Source organism: Tasmannia lanceolata, unplaced genomic scaffold (genome assembly GCF_043159265.1).
Source record: "Tasmannia lanceolata isolate RefF3 unplaced genomic scaffold, GAP_Taslan_0.1 ptg000015l, whole genome shotgun sequence".
NCBI lineage: Eukaryota > Viridiplantae > Streptophyta > Magnoliopsida > Canellales > Winteraceae > Tasmannia > Tasmannia lanceolata.
In genome coordinates, this window is record NW_027518692.1 from 8009057 (window position 1) to 8029831 (window position 20775).

Consider the following 20775-nt stretch of genomic DNA (forward strand, 5'->3'; position numbering starts at 1 on the left):
AGCAACCGAGGAAGCGCTATGCGCTTTCTGGCTAATAAGAGGGAAGTGTTCCTCCCATTCCTGAGAGATAAGGAAACACTTTTATTCAATTCTTCAGAGGTGGCTACTCTCATGCAACAGCCAGTCGCGAAATGCCTTTATGTGGAAGTCCCTAGGAAATCGCTAGTAAAATATATGTTTATGTTCCCAGATAGAAGATGTCTGATCACAGGATGTTGGTGCTTCTTTGATGGAGTAACAGACTTTTGACAGTGTCTGATCACAGATGCTGGTGCTTCTTTTATGGAGTGACAGACTTATGCACCCCTTTTGGTTGCTGCCGCAATGAGGATTAGTGGAGGCCACTAGAAGTGGCAGGCATAAAGGGAAAGGGTGGTGGAGAGGGTTCTGTATTTTCAGAGCTTTCGTTGAAGATGAGGGCATTGAAACGGCTCTGGCGGTGTTTTGATGGTCTGCAAATCTGGGATCCATGCCAAATTCAAAACCTGGCGTTTCACCTGCCATATTCAAAAAGTCAATCATTTGTTGCTCCTCGTAGTGACGCTGAGATAAAAAAAAAAGGTATAAACCATTGCGGAATCTGCTTCTACAGAGTTAATTTTCAGCCAATAAGTATCATAAAATCTGATTGAAACAATTGATCCACGCATAGAAACAACAAAATGAAGCAGTGATGGTTAATCTTTCCTTATCAGAAATGGATACATTGCATTAACTGCTCGCCATCGTGGAAATATTCAGCAACAGTAAAAAGAAAAGGATGAGAGAGCTCTAGTTTGACACTATTGTATTCTACTGTGATGAATGATGGATAATGCCCCTTCCACCCTATAATTATAATGGGTGGCAAAAATAATCTTAACATCTGCTCCTCTTTATTAAGTTGAACAGAGGAGCCTTTAGAAAGCAACCGTAGGAAGAAATGATCATGTGGAATACACAGATTCAAGAAGAATCAGTACTTCCTCCGAAGCTTCAGATTTTGACAGTTTTCATGTTGACAGGTAGTGAGGGCATCTCAAATACAGTGCTTCTCATGAAAATCATTCCCCGAAATTAAACCATCGAGGAGGACTCTAAACCTTTCCGCACCTGGTCCAGGCCTGAGAGCAGTTGCATTACCAACGGCACTATGTGGGTCGTTCACATTTGGGTTTCTTCCATTAAACCATCCGCCCGGCACAAACCCGCCCGTGGCACGACCCAAGAGCACCTTGTCGATCTTATCAAGAACAGGATCACTGCCATTAAACTTCCTTGCAAATGGGGCATTACTGTCGACCATCTTCTGAAAGTTATCAATGGTAAGGAAATGTGGGTGCTGCTTTGGAGGGTTGTCCCAAGATATGAAATGCAGGTCGTGATTGACGGTCGTGTTATGAAACTCATTGGTGTTACAGATGACTGTATGGAAGTAGCCTTCAGGTGATGAGAGAAAGTTGGCATAGTACATGAGAACTGTTCGGGGGAGATTGTCCCATCCCCATACACAGAACTCCATAAATGGACGAGAAAGCATCATCCAAGCGGAACCTGGAGAGAAATTTTTGCACTGTGTTATGATTTTATTACATAGTAAAGTATGAGAATTGAGAAATTATCATCATATCAAAAGAATGATACTGCATAGTACAGTATGAGAATTGAGAAATTATCATCATATCAAAAGAATGATACTGCATAGTACAGTATGAGAAATGAGAAAGTATCCAACACATCAAAAGAATGAGATTATACAGTATGAGAAATTATCCACACATCATAAGAATCATATTTTACTGTGAATAACCCACCTCACAATTCAATCACGCAATTTGAAACCCGCAAGAAATGGCTGACAGGCGAGTTCAATCCTATTTAAAAATTGTACATGAATCATGATTTTCTTAAACAATAGAAAGGTGTATATATATTTTTATTATTAATGGTTTTGAAGTTGGTTTAAGCTTATAGATTGAGAAGTGGAATGAAATTCCTTTCATTCCGTATAACATTCAGAGGATTGGTATCTTTTTATGTGTGAGTTTTCTTTATGCTAAACAGAAATGTCAAGGAATGTAATTTCTTTTTTTTTTTGGAATGTTAGAATGTGGTATTAAATGTATTTTTAAAAGAGAAAGGAACTAAATGGTTTTTGTCTACACAAACCGTCAGATTGGTAGCCCACAGATGGACTAATAAAGGAAAAAGGATAATCGTCCAAATTAAACAGGAAAATGTCCATTGGTTGGAGGATTATGATCATCTGATGCATGATTTCTATGGGGAGTCATCCTTCCAAGATGGACTAATAAAGGAAAAAGGATAATCGTCCAAATTAAACAGGAAAATGTCCATTGATTGGAGGATTATGATCATCTGATGCATGATTTCTATGGGGCGTCATCCTTCCAAGATGGGTCCAACCAGATGAATGGTTTAGATCTTTAAACATTGGTCTCCTCCTGTACAGGCCTGTCCCTAAAAAATGTCATTCTGTTTATATGGATCCCATAATTCCGTATTTTATATTTCTATTAAAATTTGTAACATAAAAATTTTAAAATCTTGCAATCTCTGAACTGATTTTACGACTAAATTTGATCTAGCACTTGAATAATTTTATGATCCAATTCTTGTGATCAAGGCAAGAATTAATTTTGGCACTTGAATAATTCTAGTTTGAACAGTCGGTCTAAATTTATTTTAGCTACTTTCTTGTGCTCAAGGCCTATAAGCCCAAGGGTGCAACCCATTCATGTTTTGATGATTAACAAACCCAAATTGATGGTAGAATGCTAATAAGTGCTTTAGTGTTGCGATTTAGACAGGATATACTAGTCAACACTAGAAGCAAAGAGAAGAAGGGCCCAACTTAGAGAAAGTCAAGCCTTGGTGGTCATTCTACAACCATTGAAGAATCAAGAAAACCACAAGCACAAAAACAAGATAGAAGACTTCCAAGTCAAGAACATCTCATGCAAGTACCTAGAAGACGAAGACTCAAGAAAACTCAAGGTCCATTATACTCTAGATTGTATTAGAGTCCTCTTAACATTAAGTTATTTGCATGAATTTGTGTTTTCAAAACCTTTTCAAACATGTTTCAACAAACTCAAAAAGGTATTTAAAAATTTAGGACAAAAGCGCAAAGACCATAGCCCAAAGCCCCAGAATCTTAATGTATAAAACAGGTTTTCAAAACTGGGCTAGTCTCCCGGGCAACCGCGGTATGGGTGCTAGAACTCCAGCACCTACCTGTCAAAAGTAGCGCGTTCGACCGAGGCTAGCCCAATTGACAGCGGATATGCTCCTGGAAATCTAGGAGCAATCCAGAAAGGTCTTGGCGGTCAACCGCCAATGGTTCGGCCGACCGTGGATAGGTTTTGGACAAAAATATAAATATCCAGAAGGCCCTCAGCGGGCGACTACGACAACCCTGGTCGACCGCGATGGTTTAAATTTTAAAAAATAAAAATGAGCGCCCGATAAGGGCGGGCGACTGCGACACCTCTGTCAACCAACCCTGTCTAGCAAGGTAGCCGTTAGGGCTTGCGCAACTCACTTTTTCTAGTCCAGGTATTTACCATTATGCCCTCAAACGGTCATAAATTTACTTAGGCTATATATACCCTATCAAAGACCCTTCTAAAGAACCTTTTGAATCATCATTTTACAAACTCTAAAGCTTTTACTCTTGAAAATCAAAAGGATTCTTCCTTTTGAGCATTTATTTGTGCAGTTACTTCTTGTCAAGAGGACTCCATAAAGCATTGACTTGTAATCATTAGGAGTGAGTGTGAGCCTTGAGTGTATTGTATTTGCCTTTAAGAGGCTTGAGAGCTTTCATCTTCTTTTTCCCTTACTGTATTTGCGAAGAGAAGTTGTATCCTTTGAGGCGGTGTGCGAAGAGGGTTGACTTCTTGGAGGCGGTTTTTGCAAAGAGGATTTGTTCCCTTGGAGGCGGCGTTTATTGTAAAGCCCGGAGATTCGGCGTGTGGAATCTCATTATAGTGAAGGAAAACCCCAAGGAAAGACCAAGTACTTAGGTAGTGGAGTAGGTCCGTTTGTGACTGATCTACTATATATTGTTGTGTGGTCTCCTCCCTCTTCTCCCCCCTCCTTGTGGTGTTTGGTAATTTCTTTCCTTTACTTGAAATATTAATTGAACAAGAGTTAGCACAATCTAGGATTAATCTCATACTCCGTAGTTGTTTAAGAAAAATTTAAATAACCCAATTCATCCCCCGTCTTGGGTTGCCGTTTGGGATTTCAATTGGTGTCAGAGCTAAAGGCTCTTACTAAAGATTTCTCATTGATTGTGTTGAATAATGTATTAGGTTAGTTTAGACATTACTTGTATCAGTTAGGGGTATTGTAGTCATTGTATGTTGTTGCCTTAGTTTGGGTCTATATATACATCATATTCATGAGGAGCTCCCTAGTGGAGACTTCTCCATCCTTCACTCCTATTCTTCTTTCTCTCTTCTAACCCTAATCTCATTTCTAAGATGGTATCAGAGCCAATGGGCTGATCCTTCAAGAAGGAAAGAAGAAGAGTATCTCCCTCCATGCCATCATCTCTTTCTCTCGTATCTCGTTTTCCTCTATTTATCTCTCTATAGTTTCTCCCTCAATTCTTCTCCTCGCTCGTGTCCTTCCCTCCTCCTCCTCCTCCTCCCACTGCCCCTCTTCCCTTTCCCCTAACCCCTCCATTCCCTGCTACAGTAAGCCACTATAGTAACTGCTACAGTGTGCTGTAGACCATTCAGTATGGCCTTAAGCAGTCTCCTCGAGCTTGGTTTGGGAGGTTCAATGAGGCAGTAATACGATTTGGATTGAAACAGTGTGCTGTAGACCATTCAGTATTTAGCTCTCAGGGTAAAGATGGCAGAATATTCGTAATTGTGTATGTATATGATATCATCATTACAGGAAGCGACAGTGCCGGCATACAAAGATTAAAGGTTTTCCTTCATAAAGAGTTTAATACCAAAGACCTTGGCCGTTTGCGATACTTTCTAGGGATAGAGGTAGCATATTCACGTGAAGGACTATCTCTATCGCAAAGGAAGTACACATTAGATATATTGGAGGGGACTGGCCTTTTGGGAGCAAAGCCAGCTGAAACTCCTATGGACCCGACTGTCAAGCTTTCTCCTGATCAGGGGGAGCTACTAGCTGATCCAGGTAGATATAGATGATTGGTTGGGAGATTGATCTACTTGACTGTCACACGCCCAGATATTTCTTATGCAGTTAGCACAGTCAGTCAGTACATGAGTGCACCACGGACATCTCATTGGTCGGCAGTCACTCAGATAGTAAAGTATCTGAAGAAAGCTCCTGGTAAAGGACTCTTCTTCAAGAAACATGGCCATATGAGGGTTGAAGGATATTCAGATGCAGATTGGGCAGGGTCGCCTGCAGATAGAAGGTCTACGAGTGGATATTGTACCTTTATTGGAGGCAATTTGGTATCGTGGAAAAGAAAGAAGCAAGAGGTTGTGTCAAAATCAAGTGCAGAGGTAGAATATAGAGCCATGGCCTATACAGGATGCGAGTTGATTTGGTTGAGATCCTTTATGTCAGAGATCGGGTTACCCTACTCATCACCTGCATCGCTCCATTGCGACAAGTGCTATTTATATAGCCATGGATCCTGTGTTTCAAGAGAGAACTAAGCATATATAGGTGGATTGTCACTTTATTCGCACAAAATTCAAAAATGAGAGATTACCACTTTGTTCACAAGATCAGCTGATCAAATAGGAGACATGTTCATAAAACCACTCAATAGGGCAAGGCTTAATGACTTATGCAACAAGCAGTGGATGTATGATATATACACTCCAGCTTGAGGGGGAGTGTTGAGATTGGACATTTGTAATTACTCCTCTTAACAGGGGTATTTTGGTCTTTCTATGTAACCCTACTTAACACTCAAATATATATATATATATATATGAGAAAACGGTTCCTACACATATGTGTAGAGAGTTCTCTACACACTAGCTTAAAATACAGTGGGGGCCCACATTGTTTGGGTGATCCAAGCCATCCATTTTAAAGGCCCTCACATAGATAGGGTGTCTACAAAAAATCAGATCCATAGGATCATCCCAACCCTACGATTTGTGGAGGTAAAATGGATGTCTTTAAACCTTCACAAATTAGTCCATTTTTTGCCTCCACAGTTCGAATGGTTAGAATGATCCTATGGATCTGATTTTTTGTGGACACCCTATCTATGTGAGGGCCTTAAAAATGAATGGTTTGGATCACCCAAATAATGTGGCCCCCACTGTATTTTAAGCTAGTGTGTAGATAACTTATCTACACATATGTGTAGGAACCGTTCTCTCTATATATATATACATATATATATATATATATATATGTATGTATGTTATTGACGTGTGGAGAGAGAATTAATTCTCTTCTGCACTGTATTCTCCATCCTCTTCTTTTCTAATCTCTATATGACCATTCAATGTTGATCTATCAACAGACACTATGAAATTGGAGGAGCTAGTTGGATCTCTCATTACATTTGAATTGAAGATTGAGAAAAGAAAAACAAAAGAGCAAGAGGCTCCAAGAGAAGTCCAAAGAAGAAGAGCATAGCCTTCAAGGCTTAAGACAACGGAAGTGGAAGTGAAAATGAAAAGGAAAATCTCAAAGCAATGAGAGAAGACATCTCTCTCCTCACAAGGAAGTTTAAGAAGTTTACAAGAAACAATAGAAGAGACTTCCAAAAGGAGAAGAGTTCCAGAAGGAAGAAGGAAGAAGAAAGAGAAGATAATGATGAACTAAAGTGCTTTAGATGTCACATGCTCGGGCACGTAAGATCCGGTTGCCCGCTCAAGAAGCTTGATGAGAAAAGAAGAGGGAAAGACAAGAAGAAGAGCTTCATTGCAACCTATGATGGGCTCAGTTGCTCATCCAGAACTGAAGAAAGTGATAGTGAAGTTTCCCATATATGTCTCATGGGAGTTCAAGAGGATCATTCACCCAAAGAGGTAAATTCTCTATCCGCCCTTAAAGTGGAAATTAATGATGAAGATGAAAATATTTTTTTACTTATGATGATCTATATGATGCTTGTGATAAATTTCAAGAAGCACACATTCTTGAGGTTTCCAAAAACATCAAACTTACAAAGGAAATAGAAAAATTAAATCTTGAACTTGAAAACTTTAGAAAAGAATGTAACACTCTTACTTACATAGTTAATGAAAATAAAATCTTGATAGATAAAGTAAAAAATCTTGAATTGTTGAATCAAGAGTTTCTAAAAGAAAATCAAGAAATTTATCTAAATATTGAAAAATTGTATTTGAAAAACAAAGAATTAAAATGAAAAAAATGAAAAACTATCATTAAAGTTTAAGTGTGATAAGACTAAACTAGATGAGATACTTGATATGAAGATCTCTTATGAGAAGGTGGTCTTGGCTACCAACCTTCTCAAAAGAAACATTATACAAGAATGATACTCACAAGTCATATATTTCATTTGTAAAAGCTAGCACATCACATCCCCATTCAAACTATCATGCTAGTTCTAGAGCTATCCCTACTTGTCATTATTGTGGTAAACTTGGGCATGTCAAATACTTTTGCAAAATTAGAACATCAAACATATATGTGTGGGTAGGAAAAGGTGACTGGAAAATTGTATTTGGAAAACAAAGAATTAAAATAGGAAAATGCAAAACTATCATCAAAGTTTAAGTGTGGGAAGACTAAACTAGATGAGATACTTGATATGAAGATCTCTTATGAGAAGAGTGGTCTTGGCTACCAACCTTCTCAAAAGAAACACTCGTACAAGAAAGATACCCACAAGTCATATATTACATTTGTAAAAGCTAGCACATCACATTCCCATTCAAATTATCATGTTAGGTCTAAAGCTATCCCTACTTGTTATTATTGTGGTAAACTTGGGCATATCAAATACTTTAGCAAAATTAGAACATCAAACAAATGTGTGAGTAGTAAAAGGTGACTTTTATGGAACTAATCCTAAGGGACCCAAAGAAAATTGGGTACTTAAGCCCAAGATTTGACTCTCTATTTTGTAGGTATGCTTGAGTAGCAATTCTACACTGAACATGGAAGATCAAGGAACTGTCACATTTGGAGACAATGCCAAAGAAAAAATAATCGATGAAGAAACAATTAAATTTAAAGGTATTACCATCAGAAATGTATTGCTTGTTGACGGACTTGGACATAATTTGCTTAGCATAAGTCAACTATGTGACAATGGTAATAAAGTGTTATTCAAAAATGACAAACGCATTGTTAGGACTTCAAGTGATAACAAAACTGAATTTGTAGCTACTAGAGATGGAAATGTGTACACATTTATGCTTGAAGAATGCACCCCTGAAAAATGAATTTTGAGATTGTGTGTCCTACCTTGCATATTACTTTATCGCCAACAGAGAATGTGTCCGTCCCCCCGGCAATAGAACCAATGTGAAGGACAAAACCACCATAAACTTAAGAAGAAAAACATGAGGGAGGCGTTAAAGGGAGATTGACACTGCTTATCGTGTGCATATTGCAATTTCAAATGGCGGAGGCATTGTCGCTGGCGTAAGCAGTTTCAGTTAAAGCATGATCGATATACAAAAAAGGAATTGGGGTCGGAAGAAATTGAGGGGGAATCAGTCTGAAGACCGGGTGACTGGACTTGCTTACCTTGTGACTACTTAAACTTTAGAGGGAGGGAGATATGTCGGTGGTGCCTCTCTACTCGACAAAGGGAAAAGATGCCTCAAACCCTGTTGAGACCCTCAACAATCGAGAATCCTATAAGGAAGATGATTGATGGCCAGATTCTGGGTCGATATCCTCAAGGATTGAGGGAGGTTTCCGCTCTTATCTATCTTGGGCAAGGAAGTGGACATTAGGATGAAAGCTCTAAAAGCTTGCCTGATAGGAAGAAGGAAGGACAACTCTAGGATGCTTAACAACCTGTGGTTATGGGCCAAAGGAGCCTAGAACATCCCTTCCCTCCCTTGTCCATGTAACCCATCTAAAACAGAAGTTTTGTTCATGTTTAACTCAGACGAGGAGGTTGCAGAAGCATTGGCTCTAGGATCAAATCTTTGGGGAAATCAGCTATCCTCATTGACCCCTTTGAGCTGTAAGTATCCCCAACATATGGAGGCCCACTGGGTTAATATTTATGGTATCCCCCTCCATGTTTGGGCCACCTCAACGGTTGAAGCCCTGGGAAGCTCAATTCGGCGAGTCCTGACGGTGAAAATAGAAGGGAGCCATAACCAATGTATGTGCTTCGTCTCTGCCAAAATTGCCATCCCACGGTGGCAGGTTGTACCTCCTGTTATCCTAGTTCAGGTCCGGGATCAAGACTTCCCAATTCGTACTGAAATCCAGAACCCCAATGTCTCGGGCCATGATCCGGGCTGTTGTTTGGGCTCTTTCCTCTCCTCGGAAAAGGATCCCTCGATCCCGGATGGGCAGCCCCCGGCGGTGGGGTCGGATTTTTCGATTCAAGAGAATCAAGGACGGATATCCGTTGAATCATGGGGAACTGCCCCTCTGGATCCGATAAAGGGTCCAGACCTCGAAACTTGACCTCTAAACTGACACAGAAGCTAAGCACTAATCTTGAGATGCCTGGCCGTCATAAACTTCTTACTGAAGGAATTCACTGCGGCCTCCCTGGTCAGCTCTGGACGAATTCCCCAACCTTCTAGGGTGAGTGCGGCTCTTGGATGAAGGTCTCCCCGGTCTCCTTGGAATTGGATAGGGGGTCTGTTTCTGGGGCTGGGATAGGAATAATTTCACTTTCCTTAGTAATATTGTTTTGATAATTAATGACATAATGAATAGGGGGATTTAAAAAATGAGCAAGTATCATTAAAATCTCTGATTCATACAGCTGCTCTGAAATATTTGGGAAGTCGAAAAGGCTCTCAAGGATGGGATGGAAGGTCAGAAGTAATAATTAATTGCAATTACGAAAAATTATGGGTTAGGACATTTGGGTACTGGTTAGTGGTACCCTGAAGGGGGTGAGATAAGTTGTTTTTGCCAGTATGAACTGACGGGATCTTTCTGGGTTTCCAGGGTACTCTTCACCTCTAAGTAAAATGGAAGACCAAGATCCCATGCACCAGGAATCACATTCTTGCCCAGGGGGGACGTAAGAGGAAGCTGATCATGGAGATCATGACGCTGAAAAAAAATTCTTAATGAGATGAAAATGATGTTTTATGACGAAGAGCGGGCTTCCATCAAAAACCCTACTCATTAGGAGATTTCTGGAAAACTACTAGAGAAACAGTGATCCTTTAAACAGGAAGCTAGGGAACGCCCTCTTACGTTCTTCAATCTCTGTGGGGCTGCCAATGTGAAAGATACCCATTCGCCCCTGCAGAAGCACCCCTTTTTTAATTTAATCTTGATCGAGGAAAGGCGGAAGCGGAAAAGCCTATGGGAAATTTTGAGGGAGATTAGTATCAAAGTAAACAAATAAGTGATCATGGAACATGTTAGCCTAAGGGTTCTCATGGGTTCATTCAATCACCTTGTTTTGATGATTAACAAACTCAAATTGATTAATCGTTTATGGACTAATTGTTTGCCTTGAATGTTGTGCTATGGACAGGAAATTAATAGGTTAATTCATGATAGCATGAACACACACGATAGCCATTACTTGAAGATGAACCAACCAATGGACAAAGAAGCTAAAGCACACTTGGACAAAACACACCTTGGAGGATCAACCAAGGAGAAGCTCAACATCATCCACATCAAGCATTGAACATATAGAGAAAATCATAAAGGCCAAAAGGATCAAGAACCAATGCAAAGGACCAAGTAGCTTGTACCACAACTGGAGAAGTCAAAGCAAAGCTCACCTTTGAAGATCCCAAAGCAAGCCAAGCACCTCATTGAAGATCAAATCAAGATTGGCTCAAGAAAAGTTCAAGAGAGTACTTAGAATGGTAGTATGTATCACATTTCTCTCTTATGTTTTCTCTTGATCAAGGCACATCTTAAAACCCCTTAAAAATATATTTTTCAAAGAGACTAACACACCCTTTAAGGACTTAAATGGATAAGTGAATGGCCATGGTGGTGTACCAACATGTTGGGACCCATATGGCATTCAATACAACATTTGAACAAAACAGAGTTCCGAAGAAACAACCTAGACAAGCAACTAAATCCTATCAAAACTTGTGTAAAACATTTCCAAATATTTTTAAAAATATTTTTAACAGATAACTCGCATTTGTCTCATATCCGTAGAGTATAAGAATATCGAAATTCGATAAGAAACGAAGGAGATATGAATTTTACAAAATCGGAAAATCCTGCTCGAAATCCAATTTCGGAATTCCGAGAATTGCTCTTCCGAGAGATTTTCTCAGAACTTCGAGAAAGCCCCTGGACTAAAAAAAAATAGCCATTGGGGGTCCAACGGCTAATTGAATTTTTGACCCGAAAATAACCGTTTTGCCCCTGAAACGGTCATATTGTGTTGGGATTCTATACCTATTGTATGGGTTCAAAACATGATGATGAACATGTTCCAACTCTAAAGAACCCTAGAAAACTACTTGCAATCATTTTTGGGTTAATTTTCTCTCACCAACCTCTTGTGCCTTGATTTGGGAAAATCATTTGAGATTGGTTTAGGCATTACTTGTAATCATCCTTGAGAGTGCATTGTCAGCTTTACTTGGTATTAGCCTATCTAGAGGCAAGTGAGCAACATCTTCTACTCTTCATTGTATTTGGCAACAAAGGGCGACGTATTTAAAACCCTTGGAGCTTGGACACTCAGATTGTACAAGGCGAAAGGAACGCCGTATTTAAGTTCCTTGGAAGATAGTGGATACCTCAAGGAGAGCAAACTTGAGAAGAGTAGAGTAGGTCTTGGGTTTAAGACCGAACCACTATAAAAGTCCTTGTGTCAAAGCCTCTTGTCTCTTCCTCTCTATTCGTGTGGTAAGTGCTTAACTCTTGTGGTTGAACATTATTCTTAATTTTGTTTTACTTGTATGAACCATCCACATAGTGTTTGTCAAAGGAACTAAAAAGAGAGTAGATGAACTAGGGTTCCACCAAGTGTTTGATAAAAGGCCTAAAAGAAACCATTCATCTTATTCCTTCATTTTGTTGTGGGATTTACACTATATTTGTAATCTTTAATCACCCACCAAGTATTTTAATAAAAAGACTAAAAATGAAATAATCAACTAGGATTTTCAAAAGTCACCTAACAAGTGCTTGATAATAGGTCTAAGAGAGAATATTCATTTAAGCTTTTGAAACTAATCTAACAAAAGTTTTAAAGAGGATAAATTTTTAAAGACACCCAATTCACCCCCTCTAAGGCTGCTTATTGGGATTTCACTTGGTATCAAAGCTAAAAGCTCTTATATAGATTTTTGAACTTCAAATTTCTTCAAGAGAAAAGATCTATATTGACAACCTAATGGCTTCTAGACTTTCTTATTTTGATGGAACCGATTATGGATCTTGGTCGATCCGTATGAGGTCTTATCTTAAGAGTCTAGATAGTGAATTATTAAAAGTAATTGAAAATGACTTTGTATTAAACTCCAAATCTAAGAGAATTAGTGAATATGATAAAATATTATATTGCTTGTACTCAAAAGCTATGAATACCATATATTGTGTCTTACCTTCTCATATGTTTGATAAAATAGCTAATTGTAAAAATGCCAAAGAAATATGGACCTCACTTGAAAATATTTTTAAAGTAAAATGTTTTATGGCATTAGAAAACAACAATGAAGAAGATAATGATAAGGATGAGTCTCTTACAATTGATGAACTTCTTTATGGATGTGAGAAACTAAATGATGCCTTAAATCTTGAAGTCACCAAGAATCAAAAACTTAAAAACTCTCTCAACTCAATTTCTAAGAAATTTGAAAACCTTAAAAATGACTATCAAAATTTGCTAAAAGAAGAGAGGAAGTTAATTGAAAACAACAAAAAATTAGAAAAAAATAGTGGAATTAAAAACAAAAGAGAACCTATGGGCAAACACATCTCATGAACTAAAAGAAGAAATTGAAGAGATAAAATTAGAAAAAGAAAGACTAGTGTTGGAAAACAAATCCCTACAAGAAATGAATGCTAAACATGTTTGTGTACCTATGCATTCTTGTAGTTGTTCATCTAGATCCTCATCTACCTATATTCTTATGATTCATGTGATTATTGTGGTAGATTAGGTCATCACAAATCTATGCGTAGACTTAAGTTTGTGAAATCTTGCAAGTATGTGTGGATTAGAAAAGATGATTTTCTTCATAGAACAAACTTGCATGGACCGAAGATGGTTTGGGTTCCAAAATCCCCTACTTGATCTATTTATGACTTAGTAGATGTAGGGATGTACTTCAATATTTATATTATATGAAAATGGTTGTTTGGATACAAAAATGTCTATCTTGCATGAATGCCATGTATTTTGTGCTTAAATGTTTATCTTTTTAAAAATCCAAAGTCTATATGCTTAAAACATGATTTGTATTAGACTTTGACACATTACACTAAATTGTTATATCTATTGAAAAAAGTTCCCTAGATATCTCACATGATGTCTAGTTTATATTTGAGCTAAAATTGTCAAATCCCATGAAATGTATACTTCTAGATACAATATGCTTGATTCCCATGTATCTAGTTAGTCTTAAGCTTAAATGCCATATCCCTTGAGTTTATTTGGGTGCTGGATGTCACATTATTATTTCATTGCATCTAGCCTCATATGTGTTTTAAAGATCATTTTTTTTTAAAGAAACAACTTATAGATACAATAGACTTATATTGTTTGATTCTTGTGTATCTATATATACTACTCTAAGTGCACTCACTAAGACTTAGATCTTTTTGCACTTAGTAGTCATCCACATGTAAAACCACAATAGAGCACTTAATGTGAAAACCATGATTGATCTTACATGAATATCAACCTCTTCATTGCCCATAAGTTCAAGTTAAACCCATAAGAGTATATCTTTCATATTTGAACTCTAATTTGGATAAAAATGGCATTTGCTATATTAGTATATACTTGAATTGATTTATTTATTTCTTCTAACAAAATTATGTGCTTAAATGTCCTGTCTAGGAAAATTGTTTCAAATCCTTTCTTAGACAACTTTTTATGCCCTAGGTGAGAAAATATATTTGAAAATCTCTATGCACCTAGTTATCCTTTACACTATCACTAGACTTTCCTATTATACCTAAATGGTTATCATTACATGTAAAGTCTTTGATGAGTTGTAAATATATGAATTTCCAAAGGTTTTAATTAGATATTTTTTCATGATTAATGTGAATCTTACTCTTTACAAGTAATATAAATTATTCATATAGTCTTGAAAATCCTTTTTGGAATGCATGTATCCAAGGTAGTTTGTTCACTTGATATTTATCCTTACAATCCTTGGATCCATCCCTAGATTCTTATAGAATATATTTTGTAGGGAAAATTGAAAATGGTTTAGATTCAATGTATTTAAGTAAAATTGAAAACAACTTGTGAATCTAGTATCTTATTTGGGCATATTTCACCTTGGTGGTTAATACCCTATACTTTGTGATGGGAACATGTGTCTCCCACACATATTGGTTTTCCTATAGGATTATGCACTTTGTGCTTAATGCCTTATCATTACATGGGTGGTTGTGGATGTAGGATGTAGATGTTTAGACCTTGCACATCATTTGTCATGATTATCTTGTCCAAACATTGTGGACTATCCATGGATGCTTTGATATGCATCATATCTCTCTCATGAGGTTTACTCACCTTCAAGAGTCATGGATGTTTTTCTTAGACATTAGAACTTATAGTACATCCTCTATGTCTAAGTTCTACAAAATTGAGTCTTATTGGTATCATATATATATATATATATAGTCATCACCCCTTGTTTTGTGTGGCACCGGCATGTATGAGATGTTAAACCTTAACTTTAAAAGCTACTCAATTGGTACCCTTAGCCTTCTTAGTTCCTAAGATGGAGACGGTACCTTCATCTAATTAAAACACTTAATCATATGGCCTTGTACCATCATGGTATATGTTGTTGTGTGATCTTCCTATCTAGTATATATGATATATACTTAAGGAAAGCAAAAAAATTGAACTTATAGAAATAATATCACACTTAGGGGGAGCATGAACCAAAAATTGAAAATCCTTTGTGCTATACTTGTTTATCATGATGAGCTAGACTATGGTTATAATTTTATTCATGATAAACCGACACTTAGAGAGTAGAGTATCTTTGTAGCCCAAGGGTTGAGTCTAACTTGGTATCCTTTGGAAAATATATCCAAAATCTCTTGAAGTCTATATGTAAAGACAACGCTTTGGATTCATCCATTGCATGATTCTTTCTCAAAGGGGGAGCTTTAAAGTTAATCTTGTCCTTTATGTCTTATCATATGATTCTAAATATGTATATCATTCCTAATATGATAAGTTTACTCACTTGGAGCATTGTTGCTCCATATGGGTTGTTTGGCATTGTCTTGTACTTGTTTGTGTATTTTGAGTTTAATACAAGTAAGCCCATAGCCTAGATTTTAAGGTCATATCCAATTAGGCTTCATACTTACCTAGGATCATCTATTTGATTTCATTTGGTATCATTTTGGTATCAATATGTGGTAATTGTCATTCCAAGAATAAGTTTCCATTCTAGTGGTCTACCTTATGTATTCCCTAGAATCGCTTTCATTGGATCTTTCTTAGAGTTGTTTATCTTATTTCCTAGATTAGACATCCTTATCATGTGTTTCTAAAGTTATTTAGTATATATAATCATGATAAGTTTCTTTGTTGGCCATGTATTCACTTTCATACCTTTGGCCTATTGTGTCATATTATGCCTTGAAATATAGGTTTCACCTAAGGCCAATGACAAAGACAAAAGGGGAGAGCTTACCAGTGTTATATTAGAATCATATGGACCATAATGACTTGTGTGCATTGTCCATTTTAATATTCTCCACATATTTGTGCTTTAACTTGCATATCTTTAATAATAATAAAAAAAGGGTTTCATGATCAACTTTTTGAGTTTTGTGCTAAAACCTTAATATCATTGTTGATCCTCATTCATAGAAGTATATTACACTTGCTCATCCTAATTTCTATGAAGTTGAGTGGTTATCATGTGTGTTTCTACCTTTTCACTCATGTACCCATTATATACCTCACTGTCATGTCATGAAATTCGCTAATAGTTAACCATATGCATGACAATTCAAAAGGGGGGGTTCTTAACTTTCATTATATCTATTATTGCTTATCATGATTAGTCTATAACTACACATGACCTCATGATAAGATTCTAATAGGAATTCAAATAATTGGGGGCTTATCATGCTAAACTTCAAATTCTGATTATTTCCTTCAAGATAAGTATATTATACGCCTTATAATGCCATATTATTCATGTTTGATTGGGTCTTGGGTGTATATGAATATTTTTCATGTTTTATGTATTATCACACCCAAAATTGTGCTAAAATGTCAAGTCTCTTTGAATTTTCCCAACATAGACTAAATGTATATTTGATATCTTGTTTCTATGTTGTTGTGCTCTTGTCATGTATGCTATACATTGTTTATTTTGCATTCATGATAAGAACCTAGGGGGAGCATCTAGTTTGATTGAAAATCTTTGATTCCTTGATATTGTGCTTAATTGTGTATCCTTCCTTTTTGCATTTGCCAAAAGGGGGAGAAGTATGAAATTGATTAGATTGTCCATAATCCATATGCAAGTATGCTAAAACTTGTTAAATTTATCTTATGCATATGTTGAGGGGGACTTATTATGCTTACATTGTTTATCTAATCCTCATAAGAGGTTCCTCCCACCTCTCTAATCAATTTGATTTGTCATCATCAAAAAGGGGGAGATTGTTAGCCCAAGGGGTCTCATGGGTTCATTCAATCACCTTGTTTTGATGATTAACAAACTCAAATTGATTAGTCGTTTATGGACTAATTGTTTGCCTTGAGCTATGGACAGGAAATTTATAGGTTAATACATGATAGCACGAACACACACGATGGCCTTTACTTGAAGATGAATCAACCAACGGACAAATGAGCTAAAGCACACTTGGACAAAACACACCTTGGAGGATCAACCAAGGAGAAGCTCAACATCATCCACATCAAGCATTGAACATACAGAGAATATCATAAAGGCCAAAAGGATCAAGAACCAATGTAAAGGACCAAGGAGCTTGTACCACAACTGGAGAAGTCAAAGCAAAGCTCACCTTTGAAGATCCCAAAGCAAGCCAAGCACCTCATTGAAGATCATATGAAGATTGGCTCAAGAGAAATTCAAGAGAGTACTTAGAATGGTAGTACTCTTGATCAAGGCACATCTTAAAACCTCTTAAAAATATATTTTTCAAAGAGACTAACACACCCTTTAAGGACTTCAATGGATAAGTGAATAGCCATGGTGGTGTACCAACATGTTGGCTTGTTGGGACCCATATGGCATTCAACACAACATTGAACAAAACAGAGTTCCGAAGAAACAACCTGGACCAACAACTAAATCCTATCAAAACTTGTGTAAAATATTTTCAAATATTTTGAAAATATTTTTAACAGATAGCTCTCATTTTTCTCATATCCGTAGAGTATAAGAACGTCGAAATCAGATAAGAAACGAAGGAGGAATGAATTTTACAAAATCGAAAAATCCTGCTCGAAATCCAGTTTCGGAATTCCGAGAATTGTTCTTTTCCGAGACATTTTCTCGGAACTCCGAGAAAGCCCCTGGACTCAAAAAAAATAGTCGTTGGGGGTCCAACGGCTAGTTGAATTTTTGACCCGAAAATAACCGTTTTGCCCCTGAAACAGTCATATGGTGTTGGGACTATATATACCTATTGTATGGGTTCAAAACATGATGATGAACATGTTCCAACTCTAAAGAACCCTAGAAAACTACTTACAATCATTTTTGGGTTAATTTTCTCTCACCAACCTCTTGTGCCTTGATTTGAGAAAATCATTTGAGATTGGTTTAGGCATTACTTATAATCATCCTTGAGAGTGCATTATGAGCTTTACTTGGTATTAGCCTATCTAGAGGCAAGTGAGCAACATCTTCTCTTCATTGTATTTGGCAACAAAGGGCGCCGTATTTAAGACTTTTGGAGCATGAACGCTCGAATTGTACAAGGCGAAAGGAACGCCGTATTTAAGTTCCTTGAAAGATAGTGGATACCTCAAGGAGAGTAAACTTGAGAAGAGTGGAGTAGGTCTTGGGTTTAAGACCGAACCACTATTAAAGCCCTTGTGTCAAAGCCTCTTGTCTCTTCCTCTCTACTCTTGTGGTAAGTGCTTAACTCTTGTGGTTGAACATTATTCTTAATTTTGTTTTACTTGTATGAACCATCCACAAAGTGTTTGTCAAAGGAACTAAAAAGAGAATAGATGAACTAGGATTCCACCAAGTGTTTGATAAAAGGCCTAAAAGAAATCATTCATCTTATTCCTTCATCTTGTTGTAGGATTTACATTATATTTGTAATCTTTAATCACCCACCAAGTATTTTGATAAAAAGACTAAAAAGGAAATAATCAACTAGGGTTTTCAAAAGTCACCTAATAAGTGTTTGTTAATAAGTCTAAGAGAGAATATTCATTTAAGCTTTTGAAACTAATCTAACAAAAGTTTTTAAAGAGGATATATTTTTAAAGACACCCAATTCACCCCCCCCCCTCTTGGGTTGCCTATTGGGATTTCAGAACAAAATTTGAAAATCATCAATTTGAAGAATAATGCATTGAATTAGGCATAGATCACAATTTCTCAACCCCTAGGACTCCTCAACAAAATAGTGTGGTAGAAAGAAAAATAGAGTCTTACTAGAAATGGCTAGAACACTACTTCATGATAATAACATATCTGGACAGTGAGTACAGCTTGCCATGTAATAAATAGAGTTTTAATAAGACCTCACAATAACAAAACACCATATGAACTTTGGAAAGGTATAAAACCCAATATTAGCTATTTTAGGATTTTTGGATGTAAATGCTATATTCTAAACATAAAAGATAATCTTCATAAATTTGATCCTAAAGTAGATGAAGGAATATTTTTAGGTTATTCAACTAAAAGTAAGTCCTATAGAGTGTTCAATCAAAGGACTTTGATGGTGGAAGAGGCTATACATGTTAAATTTGATGAACAAAGTGAGGATAAGAGGGTGACAGTGAACCTAGATGAGGAAGACGAATTTCACCCTATAGCTTCAGAAAAGAACACCTCCACCTTAATTAATCCTTTGGAAAATCTTAATATTGAACGTGGATCAATTGAAGATGGAGGGAATGAGAAAGAAGATCTAAAAAGAAAAAGAATCATTGCTAGCCACCCCTCTACTCAAATTATTGGTGAAGCACCACAAGGAGTTAGCACTAGGTCTCATTTTAGGACTATTTGTGGTCATTTAGCATTTATCTCACAAATTGAACCTAAGTCTATTGTAGAAGTAGAAAATGACGAATTTTGGATGATTGCCATGCAAGAAGAGCTAATCAATTAGAAAGAAACAATGTATGGCAATTAGTTCATAGACCAAAAGATCATCCTGTAATTAGAACTAGATGGGTCTATAGAAACAAATTGGATGAAAATGGTGATATTCAAATAAATAAGGCCCGTTTGGTCGCCCAAGGTTACTACCAGGAAGAGGGGATTGATTATGATGAGACCTTTGCCCCAGTAGCCCGGTTGGAATCCATTAGAATGCTTCTTGCATATGCTTGTTATAGAGGATTCAAGTTATATAAAATTGATGTCAATAGTGCATTTTTAAATGGATATATCTTAGAGGTAGTATATGTTGAACAACATCTAGGATTTGAAGACTTCAAGCACCCGAATTATGTCTTTAGATTGGACAAAGCACTATATTGATTGAAGCAAGCTCCTAGAGCTTGGTATGAAAGGCTTAGTTCATTTCTACTAGACAAAGGATTTGAGTTGGGAAAAGTTGATAAGACATTATTTATCAAAAGAAAGGGTGAAGACATTCTCATAGTTCAAATTTATGTAGATGACACCATCTTTGGGTCAACTAATGCGAGTATGTGTGAAGAATTCTCCAAATGCATGCAAAATGAAGAATGTGTGAAAAATTCTCCAAATGCATGCAAAATGAGTTTGAAATGAGCATGATGGCAGAACTCAAGTATTTTCTTGATCTACAAATCCACCAATTCGAAAATGGGATCTTCATAAACCAAGTATATAAAAGAATTGCTAAAGAAATTTGGAATGAAAAGCTCTCCTCCAGAGTCCACTCCTATGAGTACATCTTCAAAATTAGCAGTAGATGTCATTGGACCAAAGGTTGTTCAGAAGAAGTATAGGGGAATGATAGGGAGTCTTCTCTACCTGACTGCAAGCAGACCGGATATCATGTTTAGTGTTTGCCTTTGTGCTAGATTTCAGTCAGATCCTAGGAAATCTCATTACTCTTTGTGAAAAGGATATTCAAATACCTGAGGGACCCCTAGTTTAGGTCCATGGCATGGGAAGTCAAATTCTTTTGACCTTGTAGGATACTCCGATGCTGACTTTGCAGGCTGTAGAATTGATAGAAAGAGTACTAGTGGCACTTGTCAGTTTCTAGGGAGATCCTTGGTGTCTTGGTTTAGCAATAAACAGAACTTTGTTGCTCTGTCTACCACAG

At 37.0% G+C, this 20775-nt stretch overlaps 1 protein-coding gene across 1 annotated transcript in view; it reads right to left on the reverse strand.

Annotated features, from left to right (window-relative positions):
- Positions 1-594: 594 nt before the first annotated feature.
- LOC143845352 (beta-glucuronosyltransferase GlcAT14B-like) overlaps positions 595-20775 on the reverse strand; it is a 76348-nt gene continuing 56167 nt past the window's right edge. The window contains exon 4 of the mRNA XM_077353661.1: positions 595-1533. Coding sequence (XP_077209776.1) covers positions 1019-1533 — 515 coding nt within the window. The 3' untranslated portion in view covers positions 595-1018. The remainder of the gene's footprint in view (positions 1534-20775) is intronic.